At 37.3% G+C, this 17,766-nt stretch overlaps 1 protein-coding gene across 2 annotated transcripts in view; it reads left to right on the forward strand.

Moving 5' to 3' along the window:
• The first annotated feature begins 313 nt into the window (after positions 1–313).
• The window catches only part of Mmrn1 (multimerin 1), a 51,694-nt gene continuing 34,241 nt past the window's right edge, over positions 314–17,766 (forward strand). For both annotated transcript variants that reach the window (XM_060373904.1, XM_060373905.1), the window contains exons 1-3: positions 314–968; positions 10,911–11,030; positions 13,605–13,711. In XM_060373904.1, coding sequence (XP_060229887.1) covers positions 397–968; positions 10,911–11,030; positions 13,605–13,711 — 799 coding nt within the window. In that variant the 5' untranslated portion in view covers positions 314–396. The remainder of the gene's footprint in view (positions 969–10,910; positions 11,031–13,604; positions 13,712–17,766) is intronic.

The following is a 17,766-nucleotide window of genomic DNA, read 5'->3' on the forward strand; positions in this document are numbered from 1 at the left end:
ACTAAACTCTTTCCTGGAGCCTAAGGGAATTCCACTCTCCACTGCCAATGGAAAGTTTCTTTTCAAAGGCAGAAAGACTTGAGCATACCTGGGAAACGGAAAGTTGCTTCATGGTTTCTCCTGGCTTTTCCTGGTGATAATTGCCTGCTTCTCAGAGGTCCTTCACCACATCCATCCATCCATCCTAGGAGGGTCACAGATCGCAGAACAACCACAGAAACAGGAAAACGAACTTCCTGAGCACACTGCAAACACAGAAACCTGTTTCCTCTGTACATATCAGATGGTCAAAAGCCAGTTTTAGCACGGTCAGTACAGAAGTGGCTGTCAGGGAGACTGACTGCAACGACTTTGTCGCCCAATTTCACATGAATTTTTGTGCCTAAATCTACAGCCATGAAGTTGCTCTTCCTGCTTTCTATTTTATGGGGCAGGGTCTTTGGGCTTACAAACACCCAGCGTTCATGGACTGAACCTGAGGATGAAAACTCCCCACTGACTCTGAACTCCACTTCAGCTCCTCTAAGTGAAGTACTGAGCCTCCAACTGCTCTTGGCCACCGAGAAACCTCCCAATAAGGCAGCTGCAGCTCCCGAGGAGAGATCTTCTGAAGACACTCTTCTACAATCAACACTGCAGCCCTCTGATACAAGCATCCCTGCCGAGGGGAGGGGAAGCCAAACACCCTCTGCCATAGAGAAGACAGAAGTGGGATCGCTGCCGCTTTCTCTCCAGAGCAAACCCACCGTCAAGCTCAGCCCTGGAGCAGAAACGGTGATGCTTGCTAATGCCACGCTGAAATTCCTTCAGAGTTTTTCCAGAAACGCCAATCAACAGGCAATCTCCCCCAAGTCGGTTGGAGACATGGGAAACAGGTCTCCAAGGGGAACACAGCTCAGCAGAAGTGACAGCAGAGGAAATCAGAGGACCAACTATCAAAAATCCAGTTTTGAAACAACTAGAGGAAAGTAAGAAACATTCTGTTCTTGTTTGTTCTGTCTCTCTATAGACAAGCAAATGCTAGAAGTCTGCCGTCCTTCATGCTCACGGTACTTCTTGGTAACATCAGATTGTAGTTGTGGTTTCAAAATTTGCAGGCATAGCCTTCGGGAAGAGATGAGAGAAGGACAAATGGTTGAACTCCCTTCACTTTTCCGATTGTGGCTGCTCAGGATCATGAGTGGCTCCACCAAGGCAGTGAGAACCACACCCACATGCCACTGTGAAAGGTTATTGTGGAACATTCGGTTAGGAGAACTTAGATGTTCTCGGCTCAAAGAACAGGTGCCAGCAGGTCACATTTAAGTTATCGCATGGCGTCACACCTGTCAGGAGCAACACAGCAAGCTGAAAGTTTGCTTCTCAGCTTGATTTCAGGTGACAGCGATTCGAATTGTTGGGGTAAAATAAGACTAAGTTTAAATGAGCATTGTAAGAAAAGTCTCAAATGGGCCCAAAAATGAACCACAGAGAAAACACACACCTAAGCAATTGAAGGTTTTAATTACATATGAGTTGGTCACCTGCATATTTAGAGGCATAAGCCAACCTTATAAATAATTTTACCCATGGTGAAATAGCTTTGTGACTAAATTGAGTTAGACATTATACCAATAAAAGACAATAAAATTTAACCTAAAATTAGTGGTTCACTCCTACTGTGTGAAAGATGTTTTGAGAAAGTTGTTGACTAAATAATATCAGAAGCAAAAGGCTAGAAAGTAAAAGCCGGCGCCATGTGTCTGAGTTTTTATTAGTCTGTTTACTTATAGCATTTTAGGCTCATAAAACTTTACAGATATACAGATACGTGTGATTTTAGCTAGAAATTCACTCAGACTTTGGAATAACCCAAATTAACTGTGAAACAAGTGCTGCCTACTGGTCATGTTTAACCTGGGTGAGTGGACTTTATGTACAGCTGTTAACACACACCCTCCTTAGTAAGAAGTTCCTTACTAAACAAAAACGATAAATGGTGTCTATTAAGAATCTCTTCTAAACTGCTTACATTTATCATTTCTATTTACCATGCTTTATTAATGACTTTAATTCAATTATCTTTAATTGCAATAGAACTCCCGAACATTCATAGAAAATGATTGTGAGCTTTTCATCTGTCTGCAATTGGGAGAGTTCTTGTAATAGGAAAAAATCAATACAGCAAATGAAAATATAATTAAAGTAAAGAACCACTTATACTAGAAGTATGTATCATAATTAAAATTACTATTTAACCATTTTATAAATAAATATTAGACTTGACATTAGAATGGCATTAGATTTTGAACTAACACTAGTCATTTTAGCTACGTCCCTTGCTCGCAACACTTGGGAAGACTTTTTTATTTGGCCATTGTTTATGAGTGTCCATCATGTGCTTGGCAATCTTCAAGGCTTTGAACAGACAAAGAATTTGAACATCTTACCTGTATGGAATATTTACTACAAAAAGTAAGAATTAATGTGTATATTGAATTTCTCAGAATTCAATGTATGTTTCCAGAGAACCACATATGAAATACAACTAGTTGAACAGCACTTTTTCTGTGGATTCCCTGATAAAAATCTCCAGTTGTTCCATAGTAAAGTAACAACTGATTTAGAGATTGTATTGTTTGTAGTCCTGGGGAACCTGTGTCTCTCTTTATTAATCTTCTCTACTTGGTCTAAGATATCCTACTCATTAGGTCATCCAAATGACAGTAGTGTGAAAGAACAGCCAGGTTTCTCCCAAGACACAGAGACCAATAGAAAGTCCAGTTAAAAGAAGGTTTTCTTCTTTTTATTTGATTAACAATAATAACAGCAAACACTTATATGTCCTCTCTCCCTCCCCCCTCTCTCTTTTGTATGTGTGTATGTGTGTGTGTTTGACCCAGTTAACCATTACACATAAAAAGAATTTCATAACAAAGAGAAGATTCTTTCATGGTGCCTTTCTAGAGAGGCTAAGTGATTGACCTAAAGTCATTTGGTTACTGTATCTAAGGGCAGAGATGAGCTGTCCTCAGAGCTTGGTGGCAAGCTCCTCTCTCCTTCACCAGGAGAGAGGCCATCATCTCAAGTGGAAGATAGAGCAAGCCCCTCATCTCTCTGCTTGTGAATCTCCAAGGGCTCTTGGCTGCCTGAAGAATGTATTTCGGGTTCCTCGCCCAGTTACTCACATAACCTTACATTTTTGTCCTCAGCCTCATATTCAGCCGCTTTTTGCCTGCCCAAATTGTGATTCTTTGGTACACACTATATTGTACCTTCTTTTTTCTCTCTATCTGTCCAGACAGCATGCTCTTTTCCTGTTATTTATTCCTTTTATTCCCAATGGCAGCCTTCTCAGGCTGCTAGGCAGTCTCTCTAATGCCCTCTGTGGTTCCCCATCTGTTATCACTGCACTTACAACAAAGATTCCTTCCTTCCTTCCTTCCTTCCTTCCTTCCTTCCTTCCTTCTTTCCATTCTCAACCAGGCTGGCCTCAAACTTACAGAGATCCATCTGCCTCTGCCTCTGAGAGCTAGGATTAAAGGAGTGTAATACCATACCTGGCTCAAAGAAGGATTTTTTTTTTTATAAAAAAACTCATAAATTCATTGCAAGTAGGGACCCATGCTTAGTGTTATTTAAATCTCTGTTATATCAGGTACATGATAAATAATCATACTGTGCTCCAGCCTGGGTGATATAGGGTATGTAGGAAAACTGGAAAAGAGAGTGTGAGATGTAAGGGTTCATGTGTGAGGAGAGCTATTCCCAAAAAGTATTTCTCAGTGAAAATAAACATTGGTTGATCTGGGATAAAGACATCATACCTTTATCACTCTGTCATTCTTAGAATTTTATAATAATTCTTAGTAAAAAAAAATAATAATTGTGCCTAGGATAGTCTTTTCTATTATTATCTTTGCCTAGATAATCTTTTCTATCTACTATCTTTGCCTAGATAATCTTTTCTCCAGGATTCTTCTGGATTATTTGTGTCTGACTTGGTTCTCTTTTAGCACTCTGGAAGCTGTCAGCTACATCAGATCTGGGGTTTCCTGTCTGGCAGAAGGAATGTTTGTAAATGACTGAGCACATTAAAACAGGCACAAAATGAATAAATTAGAACTGGGGCACTTATATGTAGGATAGACATTTGCTGGACAACCAATGTACCCCCAGCATTGTGATCATAGGAAAACTTAGTTACCAAAACTTCCTCCATGCTGCACCCTCTTAAGACCCCAGGCACAGGCGACAGCTATGAGGAGGAAATCCAGTCAATTGTGACCTCTCCTTGTCTAATGTAACTAACATCTGTGTGAATGAAGCCAGGGAGAGCGAATTGGGGCAGACAGGCTAACTATTCTAAATGGGGCCAGTAAGCCTTGGCTGAGGATTAGAGATGGAATTATGTGTAGGTCCAGCTACCTGTTTAACTTTTCCCCCAACCCCACCTGCTATGCACAAGGATCCCAATTGCTGCCATCTTGGTGAATTAAACAGGTTCCATAAGGGAGGCCTCAGAACATCCTCTACACTTTCCTCTCCATTCAGACTTATTCTGATCTATCAGCCAGTCTCTTCTCACTCTGTGTCACTCTGGCTCTCCTCATCTTGTCCTCACCCTGCCCTTCTATATCACCAGTCACACATCTAACCCCGTCCTGTGACCCACGTTCCACATGGTGACAGTTCGTTTAAGCATCAAGGTCAGGTTAATGCTCGTCATTGCACATAGTGGTTCCCTTTATGATGCCTAAAATGAACATTTTAACTATTGACATGAAAGGGGGATTGTGTCATACTTTCTTTTTGTGTGTGTGTGTGTGTCATACTTTCTTAAAATTTATCTTCGTACACTCTGTGAGCTTAAAATGCAAATGAAATTAAACTGGCTTAAATAGTGCATTGGAAATAGTTACTGACTGGTCAGTTGTGCGTTGCAAAACACATTCAGAATTCTCAGAGAAGTGTTTCTCAAAATCTGGGGGAATATGGAGTCTCATCATCTCTCTTCAAGCTCACGACACCCACGTGGAGTCCTCTGAGCTCAGATACTAGGGAAATGAATGAGTTCTCCTCAATCCTGCCAGGATCTTCGGATTTTTTAAAATATTCCTCCATAAGTGTTTTGAATAAAGGACTCCTTTTCCTCTTTCAGCCTTAATTTTGGCATCACGTCTTTAAACAGACCCTCTCTGGCAGCCTGATGTGAGCCCTCTGGCTCACTGTCCCATTCTTTACTCACCTGTGCTTTTCCTTTATAGCACTCTCCTGTGTCTGCAGAGAGTTGTGTCTTTTTACTTTTCATGAAATCGGGAACTTTGCCTGTTTTACTAGTAGTTCTATTCATTGCTTGGAACAGAAAGAGGAACATATAAGAACTCAGATGAGCCATAAGAGCTCAGGGCAGAGGAATATTTCAAGTCACGGGTGTGGATGGTACTGAACGCAGTGTCTAAACTAAGAATTAAGGCAAGGGGGTTTTATGTAGCTCAGGTTGGCCTTCAACTTGCTATACTGACAAGGTTGACCTTGAACTCCTGACTCTCACATGCCAAGTTCTAGACTGGCAGAAGTGTGTCAAAACACACAATGAAACTGGAGAGATCCCACTGTTTAATGGTCTGATAGTGGCAGATGCCTGCATGACAGCCTTCAATTTAATAGCCACAGAAAGCATAGATGTGAGTAGTCTACAGAGAGAAGGAGAAAACTGTTGAAAAGGAGTAACAAAAGAAGTGAAAATGTTCATGATTTTAGTGATGTGATACAGAGTTTATATGAGCAAAGAGCTTTCTTTGCTCCAGTCGGAGTGACCTGTGAGGGATGGTGGGAAAAGATATGATAGTTATTGTGGCAGGGGTTGGGGGATGGGCAGATATAAAAGCTTGTCCAGACAAGTCTCTATTTTTCCTGATGTCCTAAGTCCACACAGTATTTAAAAGTTACAGTTAAGCCTGAGGACATTCAGACATCCGAAGATTATTCCAGAAATGCAGACTTCCAGAAACATCATTACACTAAACGTACAGATGCTTCCATCATGCTGCTGCCAGTGAAAACAAACACTAGAGTGTTACCCGCATTTTTGTATCCCCCACTAAGCACAGACTTTTATTACTTTTCTATTTCTTGTCATGGTTCTTATAAGCACGTGCATTTAAAATGCTAGCAACTGACAAGTGCTTATTCAGATCAGATAATTAAGTGAGAAACGTTTGTATTCTTACACAGTTTGCTTTTCTAATTATAAAGGTATAAGTTAATAATATATTATTTAGGAAGACATGCTAAAAGAGTCAGTTGGCAGGAAGGACGAGTCAGTTAATCAGAAAAGCAGACATCACACATCTAACCTGCACTGTTTGCTGCCTGGGAAAGCCTGACCCCTGCTGGACTGGAATCCAGCTGCAACACTCTGCTGAGATTATAGTCCGAAGAAAATCAGAGTAAAAGAAAAATAAAACTCTGTAAATTGTTTTAAAAGATCACACCACAGTTTGACCACAGAGTGTGTGTGATTTGTCTGTAATTCTGTGTGCTGCATTTTAATAGTACTTTATTACTGGTTAAAACTAGAAAATAAGTTCCATTCAAAAAGCAAACTCCTGGAATATTATGGAATGGGGACAACTTGGCTAATTCTCTTCTCATATCATGATGCGAATTCTGTACATGATAACTGCCATCACACCGAGAATACCGCACCTGGCAAATTCCATCACCTTAAGAACATCACACACTGCAACTCTGACCCTGCAGGCTGGGTGCCATCCTGATCTGTCCCTGAAAATGTAATTGCAGTCGCCATTCTATCATTCTATCCCACTCCAGAGAGCATGTTTATGGTGCTCACCACCAATCTTAACTGCAATTGTGAGTGTGCAGAGGCTCCTCCTTCTGAGGGGTGGGCTGACAGTGCCGGAGGAGGCATGTTTCAAAGTAGGGTTTCTCTCTGTAACGGCTCCGGCTATACTCGACCCACTTTGTCTCTGCCTCCTGAGAGCTGTGACATGTGCCACCAGATCTGGCTGAGGCATTCCTTCTTAAAGCCTGAAGATTAAAGTATCAACATTTCACTATAGGTTTAACATCCATAAAAATTTGTGAAACATTTGAAACTGTACTTATGTAAACTACATGAAAGAAAAAGAAGCACCAACAGAAATTATTATATCTGCCTGGAAATAAAGCATTTGTTTACAGCAGATGACATGTGCTGAAATGTGATGCTGGTTTGGACTATACACAGCTGATTATAACACACCTAAAGTTCTCTGTGTGGTTTGCCTGACATGATCATTTTACTAAATGTAGATACATGGTTTTCATTTTTACCAAGCTCAAACCATACAACTTTCTTTGCATCTTCTCATTAATGAGTAGTAAACAGCATGACATTTCACTCTTTCAAATTTAGATTTGATAAAGGACTTCTTTCCCTTGATAATCCTTATGAAATACTATGTAACATGTTAAGAATAATCAGGTGTATGATTTCTCATGACTATAAAGACCTTTTAAATACTATAACAGTCCTGATTGCCACCCTCTGTCATTTGAATCAAGCATAGGTAATGATGACAGCCTTCTGTATTTGTTTTCTGGAAACTATTGATTGGGAACACAGAAGCAATTATAGTTTAGAGGGATTTATTAGGTCATTAGAAAGGAGTCATACCTATTTGTACATAATACATATGTGTATATCCACAAAACCATTTCTTTATAGTTCTCAAAAATATGCCTCATATATGTTAACTCACTTAGTCTCACCATCCTGTGACACAGGTTAAACTGTACTGAAAACAAAGCTACATCAAACAGATACAATAATACACAACAGGCTTTAGAATTAAGCTTTTTAGAAAATTATTTTGTGTTTGTTAAGACTTCTTTGGAATAAAATGTGATCTGCTTTAGAATGGGCTTTATAGGCTCTGAGGATATGTGGAATCTATTTCTATAGGTGACACTAACATCCATTTGATCTATTGTACAGTTTTACTTTGAATTTTCTTTCTTTTGTTTTCAGTCAGGATGACTTACCTAACAAAGAAAACTTTCTTGCCCCATATTTTCAGAAATTTTATGATACGATTTTGTTCTTTTCTTGTGGATTCTCAGTCTTGGTCTCTTAAAAGTGTCTAGAATTCTTGGAAATGATGTTTCCTCCTCTTATTAGTTTATTTTTTACTGGCATCCAAACATAACGTTTTCTCAATGTTCTCTATCTATGATAGTCTTTCTTGTCAGCTCACCTATTGCCATGCTTTCCAGCATGTTTTGTTTTCTAGCTTCATTTTATTTTTAATTAAAATATGACTATACTATGCCCCTCCATTTCCTCCCTCTAACATCTCTCATAACTACATCTGACAATTTGCTCTCATGTTATTGGCCTCTTTTCTTTTAATTAATTTATTTATTTTAATTTTTTATTGATTCTTTATTAGTTTCATGTCATTCACCCAGTCCCACTCATTTCTCCATTTCCTCACATCCACCCTTTGCCCTTGCAACTTCCTCCCCAAATAAAAACCCCACAAACTAACAAACAATAACAATAACAAAAAATATAGACAATATCTTATCGTGGAAGCTGTCGTGTGTCACAGTGAGTCCAGCAGTCTAGCCCTCTGTCCACACACTTGCCCTTTCAAATGTTCATTGCAATGATTTCATGGTCTGGTTTGAGGTTTCTGGCTTCTGTGACACCATCAACATTGCGTCTTCTCTGGGACTCCTCTCAGCTATCCTGTTGTTGCCCTGTGTCATGGAGATCCCTGCAGCTTTGGATCAGCAGGACTGGCCTTTTGTATGGATTTGGTGTGAGCCAACTCAGAGCCTTGGATCTGCTAGGGAGGATGGCCTCTTTCTTTAATTACTGTCGTTACATGTGTAGTAATACACACACACACAACCTGCTAAGTTCATTTAGTATTGCTTGTATGTATAAGTATTTAGGGATGATCAATTGGTATTTTAAAAACCAATTAAAACCTCCTCTCTGTGGAAGACTAATTTCTCCTCTCTCAGCAGTTGTTAATTACCTGTACCTCTTCATCTCTATGGGATTTCCTCCATTCGTGTTAGCATGTCAACCAGTCTTGACATTATTTGGGTCTTTTTTATACAGCCATATTGCTGAGATTTCATGGAAGTAGCCTCCCTGTCATAGCTATAAGACACATATCCAAATGCCAGGAAGGAAAGGTTATTCAATCAATCAAATAAATAGTATATTTTTTTCTTTCTGCATATTCTCTTTTGGAATTTTCATGAGACATACCTAAGTCAGGCTCTACTTTGGATTTGTCCTCTAAGAATTCAAATCAGCATCTTAGACATTCTTTGAAAAAAATTAAACTTAGAGAATATCTTTCTTTTTATCAAATTCTGTCCTCATCTCTCTCCTCACACTCTTCAGATTTTCATTACTGTTCTTTCAACAGTCTGCTCTGCATCAGATGTCCTTACGGCTTTTTAGTTTATTGGATGCATTTTGATAATGTCCAGAATGCTGGTGCACACTCTATGCAGGGTTGCATGCACACATTGTGCTACTGTTCTAATTAAATATTTATCACGTTTAATAACTTCCTAATCCCACCCATGGCATCTATGAATCCATTAACTATTCTATTTAGTGGAATTTTGCTGTGTGTAGTCCCTATTTATTTTCTGAGGTTATTGGTTTTGCTTGTTTGTCTTTGTGCTAAGAAACAGATACTGTTATTCTAGCATCCAGACTCGACTGTTGGACTTAGGAACACCTTCTGTTGACTCTCTCTTTTATATGGCTTCCTTGTCCCCCATTGTATGAATTTTCCATACATATTTAACCACTTCTTATCAAAAAATTCATTTCTATATCATTCTGAAGGTATTCTTCCTTTGTGGACACAATCTATTTTGCTGTGATTTGAAAGCTGCTCTCAGCAAAGCGCTAGGCTCTCTATTGGGCTCATGTCACAAGAAGCACAGGACCATATAGTCCATTATACAACTTATACAAAAACATGGTTTTTATAGATACACGCATACCATGAAATAAATATTTCATAAATACATGCATATTACCTGACACTCTGCTTTGTCTAGGACAAAACTCTATGCAGCTAGCTTATGGAATAATCTGGTTTAAGACCCCACGAAAGCTTATGTTTTATTTTTTAAATACCTGCCATTATAGATAATTGTGATATGCTTATGTTGGGTTTCTTCATGAATTATTACAACTAGTTGATTTTCCTTTATGCTGAATCTTAGACTGCTTTTGTTGGTTTATTGGGAAGCACATTTTTCTTACCATTTGCTACTTCAAATAGGATCTTTTTAAATTTGCTGTTGGTACACAGAAGTGTTTTCTACTTAGTGGAATATTAAATTAATTTACCATAAATTGTAAAAATAAGATGAACTTAATTATATTGCTTGATTCTTAAAATTTTATCAAGAATATTTTGTGTTTACAGCATATTAGATGATAATAACAGTCTTATGTTTTATATTTATATATTCATGATTTATTATTTATTTCTGTCTTTCTATATATGATTCAATTTGTTTGCTTATATCTTATCATATACTACTCAAAGTAATAGAACTAGATCTGAGTCTTTGTGCTCAGTACAAACACTTAAGTAACATAAGAGCAGTCTTGGATTTTTGTCTTAAAATAACAAAATGCAGGCTCTAATTTAGTTCTGATTAATTTCATCATATAGTGTTTCTTTAAATATCCTTGGGTACAGCGAAAAATGTTCATTTTCTTTTCTATATGGATATTAAAAATTAGTTGATAAATACTTTTCAAAGTATCTAAATGATAAATTGGCCAAAATATGTTAAAGTGTAAACAATATTTTTACAAAAATATTACTAACAATGAGTATTTTTTCTGCCAATAATGATTTCTCACTCAGGAACTGGTGTGCTCACGTACATACCAGATTATCCCCAACACCGATACTGGACACTCATAGCTCTTATTTACCAAATGGAAGAGGATCCTGTGGCTGGCCCAGTGGACACTGTTCCCAGAGGTATGCAATATTTTCTGAAAATAAACACTTTGCATGACTGGAAATATATATGGATAGTAATCCATATATGGCTGGGTGGAGGGTCCTTTTAGTATATTAGACACATGACCTTTAGTAAGTAAAAATGTCTTGTTTTTTTTGTGTTGTTTATTTGCTTTGGAAATCATGTGAACTAATGCGGTTGTGTACGTAGCTTACTGCCTGGTATCATGTGCTTAGGGAGTGTTAATCTTCTCGTTCTATAGTAACTTATATCACTTTTGTAACCTAGTCAACAAACCCTTGGCTTAGATCCTTATGATATACATAGATATTTAAAAGATTTAGTAAAAGGTGAAAGATTTATACGATCTGAAGAGAAACATGGTAGAGCAGCCTTGCCAGGCTGCAGAGGAAGACAATGGAGACAGTCCTGATGAGACCTGATAAGCTAGGGTCAGAGGGAAGGAGAGGAGGACTTCACCTACCAGTGGACTAGGGGAGGGACATGGGGGAGAAGAGGGAGAGAGGGTGGGATTGGGAGATGAGGGAGGAGGACATAGCCAGGATACAAATCGAATAAATTGTAATAAATGATAATAATAATAAAGAGTTACTAATTTTTTTTATTCTAGCTAAGAAAGAAGTCCATATATAACTTGGCTTTGTATTTGGGGAAGCAGCTCTTCTTTTGTCTATCTTAGTGACTATGTTGTTCGTTACATATATGAATATTTTATATTATGTATATATTATATATAATGTATAATAATATATATACACACACATATATCATTGTCATAAAATGTAAGGCTGAGTGCTTGATAAATTATCTGAATCCATATGGCGACTGTAGCTTGACTAGAGATTTCATAAAGTGCCTGTAATAAAAACTAGCATTGCTGTGGAAGACAAGAGAGTAATATGACTCAAATTATCATACAAATAACTCAGGAAATGAAGCTGATACATCAGCAATGTGGAACAGTGCACAGTAAGGACACATAAAATCCACGTGTTTCGGAGTCCCTTGAGGACTAGGATTCATGGTCCAGAGAACTAAGTGCATCTTAGGGATTTGAGAGAAAAAGCTGTGGCCCTGCTTTCAGCCATTTGTCTTTCTGACAATTTTCTTGTAAAGGCACAAAGAACACATTGCTAATTCTTCAGTAATGAAAACATTACCACAGTAACCTAGTAATCATATACTAGGTTCAAGGTAGGCTCTTCTCCTGCTCTTTACTCTTTTCTAAACCCAGCTGCTTTAGCTTTATTCCTCTTTCTTGTCATTTGTACCCATGAATGGGTCCTTCCATTCATCCCTGGTTTCAGTATTTATACAATAGTTGTCTGCTTTTTCTTTATCTTATCAACACCATGTGCAACAGACATTTGATTTGCCAGATCAGGAACATTGATACTCAACCATGATTTGACAACGTTCTAAGTTCTGGAGTCAATCCCACAAACCAAATAAAACCATTTTCATTTCTTACTTCACTTTAGTAGTTGCGCTAGAGATGGTGTTTCCTCCAACAGAATTGCTTATTGAATATAATTCATTGAAATGGATGTACATGAATGACTTCGCATACTTTCAGGGCTGGAAAGAATCTTGTAGCTTATTCTGCTATTAAGGAGCAAGCCCTGACATACTGACCTATCTGTCATGTTATGGCAGAAGCTGAAAATCAAGTAATGCACTTTTTTTCTGCACAACTCTTGAATAGGTCACAAGGGTTGACTGTGACAAATTTCTGGAGCATAGCCCCCGCTCAAATAAGCCAGGTTAAAATTCCAGTTCCATCAATTTTACATATAGACATTTAAATGAGTTTTATTTATCTCTCTATTATTTATGTAGATCAGTAGATCAGAGTCATGATATCATTATTATAGATGTAACATGATAATTAAGTAGGATCATGTCTACCTGTATCATACACCTGTTTGGTAAATATCATCTGTTCAGTGGGGTCTCATGGTTAATGATAGTATAGTATACTTACAACTTAGATCCACATACATGAAGAGCCTACAACTGAGTGCTGTTCATGAATTATTTCAGTTCTTTAGTTCAAGTGTTGTAACTTTGCATCTTGAAAAATTAAAAGATAAAGGTTGAAATGAGAGAAGTTATTCTATTTTCAATTTGTTCACCAATATAACTTATTTCACGTGGCTTGATTTATTTACTGGAAATGGAACTCTTTTTAGCTACAGTCATTTAGGAAGTGTTATGACAGGAAGTGGATAAAATATTCTAATATCATGCTTTAAATATGGAATTAAAGTAAGTTCTTCATTGATATGGCTAGAAAATATTATGCAAAGAAAAACTTTCATATCTTTAGAAAATGCAATGATAGTTATTAAATTAAAATGCTAGTTTATTAAATAAAACCACTCATTTTTTGTTGTATATTCAAAGAAATCCTGTTGGCTATTTTGAAATTAATACTGATGATAGGTTTATGATTTTATAGTAGTACCAAAACTAAATGGTTATTGCATTCCAGGTATTATTCTAAGTACTTTATAAGACCTGAGTCTATCTTAACATGAAGCAAATAATTGTGTTGCTCTTCTCTCCAGATCTCAGAAGATGTCCAATGCTGTCTATAGGATGCAACATAAGATAGTCACCTCATTAGAATGGAGATGCTGTCCTGGATACATAGGGCCAAACTGTCAGCTCAGAGGTGTGTGCCAGTATTAACATTATAATAACAGATTCTGAGAAACAAGTAATTGAATGGATCAATTGTGAACAAAGGAAAATTAGTTAAGAAGCCAGACATTGGGTGTCTTGTGGTTTTATTTTAAAGCTTCCTTAGTAGGAATCACCCATAATCTTGTAACCTGCCTTTTCGTTGTTATTTTAGTCTTCGTGTTGGTTTTAAGAAATGAGTAAGAAGATCTCACTTTATTACTTACTCTTAACTAAGGTTGCAAAGACATGCCTTCATGAGGTTTCATTATAAATTCATACTTTAAAAATATGATTAGAAGTAACCCATATAAAACAACTATACAGGCCTTTGGTTTTGTTTCAGTTCAACCATGTGATGTGATGGAGCTGTGAATGAAAATTCATGTTAAAGAATATATTATGCATCCTACAAATAATTACGGTGGATTTTTTTCCCCTTAAAGGAGCCATTATTTTTCAAGCTGAGATTTTAAGAATTTTCTGGTGGAAGGCTGATTACACAGTCACCTGCTATGGCCTAACATCTATGCAACTATTATTTTGCTTTTGGCTTTAAACAGGTTTTCTTTGAAAAAATAAGATGTGGCATCTGCATTCATATTTTAAGTGAATGAATATTACAAGAAAGGCCATTAGCAGTGCTGGGGAATTCAATCAACAGTGTAGGAGTTTGTGATTAAAAATTAATGTAACTGTGGAGAAACCATTATGAGTCACATTAAGAAACAGAAAATCATATAAGGGAGCTCTAAGAATCGTGCAGTTTAGTCAGGGATGTCATCCATGGCTGGCCAGCCCATGCAGTGAGGATCTGTGGGCAAATCTTCCACACTGCTTTTTTCTCTGAGGCTGGTTTAAATTTCACAGATAACGTAAAATTCAACACATTTTCAGATGGAAACATGAATGCTTTACCTCTTACAGAAAACATTACCCACACTAAAAATATTTGGAAATAAGGTGATGCAAAATATTTGAAGAACATCCAAATATGGTATTGCCTTCAAAGAATTTGTTTTTGTGAGATGTGCGAATATATTCAGTGTTACAGTGCATTTGGTTCTTTCTCACATTTTTTATGCTGTTTAAAAATCTTGACAATATCTGGAATTACGTTTTAGGTCTTTATGAAAGATATTCTTCTTTCATGAAAGACATTTTGAGAATATTAATCCTGTGATTATTTCTTAAGGATTAAAATATTGGCTTGCAGTGTCTTTTCAGAAATGTAGGCTGTCATTACACACTCCATTGAACAGAGTGGCTGACTGCAGGTGGCAGGGAGCAAGGCAATATGTCAAAGCATGTCCCAGGCCCAACTGCTGAGAGCCGTGCATGGCCCACATTCAGCCTTCTGTGCTTGCTAATCGATTCTTAATCATTATGGCAGACTGCATGCATGTAGCTGGAAAAGGAGCGACAGAACCCCAGGATGGTAAAGATAAACAAGAAACAAAATTAAGTGATAATTTGAATATCTGTTTTGTACTGCTATTCTGTTCTTATGCAGATTACCAATTGTTTATGCCATCTCAAATTCTTCCTAGAAGCCACCTATGGGTATCTTTAATATTAAATTTGCAGTTTGCTGTTTCAGTATATGTCAGGGGAGAAAAGTCTCAGAAAAGCTTCAGTGATGACCTCCTGTCATAGTCACCTCATTAAAGCTACACAAAAGGCCAGTATCTTCTGATTATGATGTTATGGGGAGGCAGCTTTCCTACGGAAATATATGTGAAAATAAGCTAGGATGACAGGTTTGCCAATTATTTCTAATTGTCATATAGTCAATTCTAATGTAGACTTGATTCCAAAAGAATGTCATGTTGCTCAGACAGAATCCCAGCCATTGTCAGTTGCTTATATTGTAGTATACCAAGTTCTTTAATTTTTTATAAGTGTAATTGTTCCTGGTAGCATCGAGAGCCACTGCTTCATGCTACCCCGAACCATTCTCCATGAGCTCTCTCCTGCTTTATTTTTTCCTTCCCATTTTCCCATTCTGATGCTGACCTAATAACTCCTCAAGCTGTAACTCCACCGTGGCGCTTAATAAATGTGCCACCAGCCTTTCATTCTTATACAGCACATTAAATTGTCGCTGTAAGAATATAGAGTTTGACAGTGTTGCCTTTGAAGTATCATGTGGCAGCCTGCCTCAAATGGAGCAAGAATGATCAGTCTGGCTGACCCATTCTTTAAACCTCTGCTGGTACTGTTAGTGTTTGGTAGACACCTGATTGTGTAAGTGCATCAGAAACTTTTTCAGGACTTGTCCTTCAAATTATCATGGGATTATTTATTTATAGAAAATGTGTAAAGTACCACATACATTTCATAAATCTCCCCTTCTCAAATTAGTTTCATCTCCAGAAACAAAATTTAATTTCATACTGTAAATATAATCTCTTTCGAATTTGAATTTGCAGTAAAGAAATGGTATTATAAAGAAAACATGTGATAAATATCATTAAGTGCGTTGGCAGCTGGACTGTTTTACCCTTCCCTAAGAGTATACACCTCATCCCAGCTCTTCTTCCTCGCCTTTCTGAAACCCATCCTTTGGGTGTTAGCAATGATGCTGCTCATCAGTCCTGTGGGTGTTTCTTTCTGCCTCCTCTCCCAATGTGCTCGTCTGCAATGCATGGACGTGAGCACAAATAATCAGAACACATGAGATCTAGTCATACCTTCCCTACTGAAATAGTATGGTATCAAAAAGAATCCTTTTGTTGCTGTTGTTGTTGCTATGTGACTAGAACTTTGGGAAAGAGAATCAAAGAAACAAACATTAGCTCAAACATCAAAGCAGTTAGTTTTCACTTGGTTAGAGCTTTTGGTCATGGTCACAAATCTTTCGTTTTCTTTCTAGGAGAAAACTTATTTTATTTTGCAATGCCATATTAGAGAAAAAAAAATTTAAAGTCTGCAGTAACATACCACTTTAGCCTCTGACATAGAATTTGCAATTACGTTCCTCTCCAGTAGATGTCTCTAAAATATTCTGAAGTGAGACAAAGAAATTATGATGTGCTATTATATAACAAAAGAAAGTAATTTATGTTCAGTTGGTATTAGATTAGAGAGGATCCTTTCACAAATTTGTTAAACATTACAGCCTATACAAGTTTTTTGAAAACAGAAAAAAATTCTATAAAATTACATTTTAAAATATCACAGATATTGTGAATACTGAAAATATATGTGCAAATATGGATTGGAATAAACTAATCTCTTGTGGTACATGATAAACACATAACAAGTATTTTATTTTCCAAATTTGAGAATATTCAACCAGTTACAAAACAACTGCTTGAACTTGCATTTTAAATACAAGGTTTCTGTATGGAGATTATTTTCAAATGCATTCCAAATTCATCATGCTGAAATTTATCCTATTTAAGAGAGAGAAAAAAAATATGTGTTTCTTATATTTTCATAAAACTGGTTCTTCCCAGTATTGTTTAATGAGCATCTTGTGTAGCTTCTGCTAAAGGACAGCGGCTCTCGGAGTCTTTTGTAGGCCACACTGCCTACTTCACCTTACCTAGGGCACCTTCAGGAGCACACTGGACATTCCACCTGGCTTCTTTACCTGATGATGCAGGATCAGCGAGAAGTCTGTCTTGTCAAGTCACACAAGAAGGCTTCTGGCAAAAAGCAGGAAAGAGGGAGCATCCTCATTACTGAGTTACCACTAATGACTTCCTCCATATGGCTCAAAGGGCTTATGAAGAAACATCATTTAAAATTTGCAAATAAAACCTGTCTAATTAAAGAGTAAAAAATACCTAATAGGAAAGCTGTTATTCTGGACACATCCTGAGCCTGCCTTGAGTCCTTGCTGGCCAGTGTCAGAGTTTGCATTTCAGGAAAAAAACATAAGACCAAATAATAATAACAACAATAATAATAATAAATCCTAGGTTGCTTTTTAAAAACAAGTACACAGTCTTTACAGTCTATTGGCTTAAGTCAGTGGTTCTCTGTAGCATCTGTCAAATAAAGAGGACAAGAAAAAGACCCAGAAATCCATACTCCATG

The sequence above is a fragment of the Meriones unguiculatus genome, chromosome 21 (assembly GCF_030254825.1).
Source record: "Meriones unguiculatus strain TT.TT164.6M chromosome 21, Bangor_MerUng_6.1, whole genome shotgun sequence".
In the NCBI taxonomy this organism is placed as follows: domain Eukaryota; kingdom Metazoa; phylum Chordata; class Mammalia; order Rodentia; family Muridae; genus Meriones; species Meriones unguiculatus.